Source organism: Lottia gigantea (genome assembly GCF_000327385.1).
Source record: "Lottia gigantea unplaced genomic scaffold LOTGIsca_1291, whole genome shotgun sequence".
Lineage (NCBI taxonomy): Eukaryota > Metazoa > Mollusca > Gastropoda > Lottiidae > Lottia > Lottia gigantea.
This window is the reverse complement of record NW_008707412.1, coordinates 1-4,235: the sequence shown is the minus strand read 5'-3', so window position 1 is coordinate 4,235 and position 4,235 is coordinate 1. Positions and strand designations below refer to the sequence as shown.

The 4,235-nt window shown below is 28.9% G+C and overlaps 1 protein-coding gene across 1 annotated transcript in view; it reads right to left on the bottom strand.

Moving 5' to 3' along the window:
• Positions 1 to 3,911, bottom strand: part of LOTGIDRAFT_176425 (hypothetical protein) — a gene marked incomplete at both ends in the record, with an annotated part of 9,089 nt that extends 5,178 nt beyond the window's left edge. The window contains 8 exons of the mRNA XM_009048842.1: positions 48 to 79; positions 269 to 357; positions 940 to 1,143; positions 1,344 to 1,504; positions 1,681 to 1,760; positions 2,907 to 3,046; positions 3,499 to 3,588; positions 3,837 to 3,911. Coding sequence (XP_009047090.1) covers positions 48 to 79; positions 269 to 357; positions 940 to 1,143; positions 1,344 to 1,504; positions 1,681 to 1,760; positions 2,907 to 3,046; positions 3,499 to 3,588; positions 3,837 to 3,911 — 871 coding nt within the window. The remainder of the gene's footprint in view (positions 1 to 47; positions 80 to 268; positions 358 to 939; positions 1,144 to 1,343; positions 1,505 to 1,680; positions 1,761 to 2,906; positions 3,047 to 3,498; positions 3,589 to 3,836) is intronic.
• Positions 3,912 to 4,235: the final 324 nt, after the last annotated feature.

The following is a 4,235-nucleotide window of genomic DNA, read 5'->3' as shown; positions in this document are numbered from 1 at the left end:
TTGTTCCATTTCTATATCTGTTCCATCAGACTTCGGTACCGATTCACTATCTTCATTAGTTGATGAACTGTTGACGATACTGAAAGATAGAATAAAATTTGGTATATTGAATAATCATTAAAAATGTTTTGTTAACAAAGACATCTTTGTTAGCAGATGGAATCTAATTTTTAGCTGTCTGGCACCATTTATTTTTTTTCTTCTTAGTAAATTTCCATACACTGGAAACTGTGTCATCAAATTATTTTAAAGACATATTGGTACTCACTTTGTTACGGTTCTTGAAAAATTCTTTAGAACTTCAAAAACATGAATTTTCTTAAGAAAACAGGATAGTGCTACTGTTGTTCTAACCAACTACAATGAAAACAATATATCATAGAGCTGGAATAGAGCTGGAATAGAGCTGGTATAAGAGCTGGTATAGAGCTGTAATAGAGCTGGTATAGAGCTGGAATAGAGCTGGTATAGAGCTGACACATGAAGATTATAAGTAAAGCCCAACAAATATATTACTCTTTTCATCAAGGGCTGATTATTCCAAATATTTGGTATGATATTTCTTACACACAGTGCTAGGATGTCAAGTTTTATCTTGGCATTCAAGATGCAACAAAAGTTAACTTCATATACAAATGTTGAAGACCTAGTCCTTATGGCTGGTAAAGCAATATTGATGCTTAATGTATAGCTGTTTCATAGAGATCAGTACAACAGGGATTATAGAGAGGTTTTCTAAATTTTATATATGTATCGGGGATACTGATAGCATTAATTTGCACCATTCTGAGGTTCCTGCAATTCCACTAAAACTAAGTGTTTTATGACGTCACTAATCCAAAGGTCTTATGTGATATAAGCATTTAGAAAACCTCTTTACTATCCTTTTAAAAGACTTTCAGATTCTTTATAAAAAAAATTACGAGAAAATTAATTTACCTGTTTTCCCATCATGATTTCCAGTACACGTTGATAACAAGTTTGTTTATTTGGTATTTGATTAGTATGAGTCCCGAGAAACCAATTTAATCCATCAATAAACCGGACAGTTTTATCTAATGCTTGTACTATCAGCAATTTTACACTAAATGCCATATAAGGACTGACAAATAGGTTTATTAGCTTATGTTGGATATCTTTTAGCTATAAAAATAACAAAACAAATGTTCAAGAACCTCCATTCAAATCAGGGCGTAATATAACAACGAAACATAAACAAAATTTAATCTAAAGAAATAAAACCTTATTAATGGAAAATTTTACATAATTATCCCTTGACATTTTCAGGATCAAAGCCAGTCAAAGTAAATGTTATTGGAATATATTAAGAAAATATTACTTACTATTAGTTTCTTAGCAAAATCAGGACTAAATGAGGTTAAAGCACCAGTTAGTTTAATGCCCATCTTTAAATGTCGAACTTTAAAAGCTGATTCTGGTTGTTTCATTGCCTTATCTAAATCAACTCCCTCCATAGTCCATTCTATAATCTTTTCTACTACAGCTGCAAATCAAATGTATTTTCTTTATTTTCATAAATAATCAGAGAACAAAACCTGAAACATGTTGCTCAGAGTTTCTCACAATGCAATAACAAATAAAACCAAATGATGTAACATGTGTTTTACTGGAAAGCTTGCCATCATAAATGACCCTTAGCACATTTTAAACTAAGCTTACCTGTATTATCTTCTTTTATAATAAGATAAGTTAAACCATTATCAAACAGTGTTGGTAGAGATTCCATACTTTCTACCCATCTACAAATAAAATGAGGAATTAATCAGTTTATTCTGTAACAAATAGGCTATAGAATTTTAAATACGTGTTCTTTGGATCACAGGAGTTGTTCTAAATATTGCAGTTGTAGCAAAAATTTAATAAAAATTATTTGAAAATGAAATGAGTTATAACGTTCATCATTTCATTATCATCATTTCATTATCATCATTTCATTAATGCTTAAATGCAACTCACTATCAATTTTTTTTCATTATTAATCAATTTGATTACTGAGTAGTGTTCATTAAATATAACTCACTATCAAATTTATACTATTATAAGATTTGATTACGGAGTATTGTTCTTCAATCAAAACTGAGTAGTTTTAAATATACCACTTACTATCAATTTGCTACTATTATTAGGTCTGATTACTGAGTAGTGTTCTTTAATCAAATCATTAAACTAAGTAGTTTTAAATACAACTCATTATCAATTTTCTACTATTATATTTTTCAATTTGATTACTGAGTAGTGTTCATTAAATACAACTCACTATCAATTTTCTATTATTATAAGGTCTGATTACTGAGTAGTGTTCTTTAATCTAATCATAAACTGAGTAGTTTTAAATACAACTCATTATCAATTTTCTACTGTAATTATCAGAGTTTTATTACTGTTTGATTACTGAGTAGTATTCTTTAATCAAATCATTAAACTGAGTAGTTTTAAATACTACTCACTATCAATTTTCTACTATTATGAGGTCTGATTACTGAGCAGTGTTCTTAAATCTAATCTTAAACTGAGTAGTTTTAAATACAACTCACTATTAATTTTGTACTATATATTAGAGTTTTATTACTGTTTGATTACTGAGTAGTGTTCTTTAATCAAATCATTAAACAGAGTAGTTTTAAATACAACTCACTATCAATTTTCTACTATTATAAGGTCTAATTACTGAGCAATGTTCTTTAATCAAATCATTAAAGAGTAGCTTTAAAAAGTATTGTTATTTAATAAAATCATCAAAACGAGCAGATTTAAATATAACTCACTATCTATCTTTTTAAAATCAAATAATTCAACTAATAAATAAAAATACTACTTGCTATCCAAATGGCAATGAGAACCTTTTATTTTAAGATATCCTTCATAAAAAATCAGAGAAATCTTACTTGTCGTGATGTGGCGCATCTGCAAATTGCTTTATTAGGTCTAATATACTTTCAGCTTCTGTTGGTCTGTCACTGATATCTAGTATATCACTAGCCTTCTTCTCCACTTCAAACTTACATAAAGCTGGGCTTTCATAACACTAAAATAAAGAAGAATTTGTATAGTGCTTAAATGAAGGAGGAAATTCATATTACTGAAATAAGTAGGAATAACATATCACTGAGAATAAGTAATTTTATAACACTGAAATCAAGGAATTTCATTACACTGAAATCAAGTAATATTATAACACTGAAATTAAGGAATTTCATAACACTGAAATCAAGTAATTTTATAACACTGAAATTAAGGAATATCATTACACTGAATACAAGTAATTTTATAAACACTGATATCATGTTCTTTTTCATACTGAATGAAAAGTAAGCATTTCATAACACTGAAATGAAACAAGAATTTCATAAAAAACATTAGGAATTTCATTACACTGAAATTAAATAGTGTAAGATTTTTAAACATTGAAATAACATAATTTGCTTCTATAAAACAAAATTAAACTTATTTAAAGAAAGAAAAAAGAAAGATACTTACCTCAAGAGGAATAAGTTCACTTTGTAAAGGATTAAAACTGGAAGTTATAAAATTCCATGGATCTTCACTTATATCATAGAGTTCAATACCCTATAAATAATAGAACATGGAATAAGACTTTCACAAGATAATGGCATTTAATGATAGTTAAAATCTTGATAAAACTCAAGCTTTCACTTTGGTTGACCTCCACAATTCAGCTGTAACATTTTCATACCTGCTTTAGGTATAGATGTATGACATTAGTTTTGAAGAAAATCTTGTCAGATTAACAATCTTTACGAGTTAATGCTATTGATGTCAAAGATCGGCATGTTTCAGACCAGAATGCATGTTACCTGTAATTCATCAACTTCAGCAGCTATCATATCATCTTCACTAGAAATATCATCATAACTAGCACGATCTTCATCCTGTGTTACAACAATACAACATTTATATATTCATGGAGATGTGGCAAGTGTGATGGGGAAAATTCTGGTATGATAACAGGATTAACAAAATATGTTTTAACTCCATCCACTGTCACTGGCACAGTGACAAACACACAGGTTCTCAAAATTATTGTCACATTTAAACACGATATATCTTTCCATCTCAGAAACCCCAGTCCCAAGCTAAAATAAACCCATTGTCAAATGGACAATCATTGGACAGCTGAAGAGCAAATTCTTATAGAAAAAGATGACTATACTAACCAGTAAATCATTATCTACTTCAGCTTCAGGTTGTGAAAT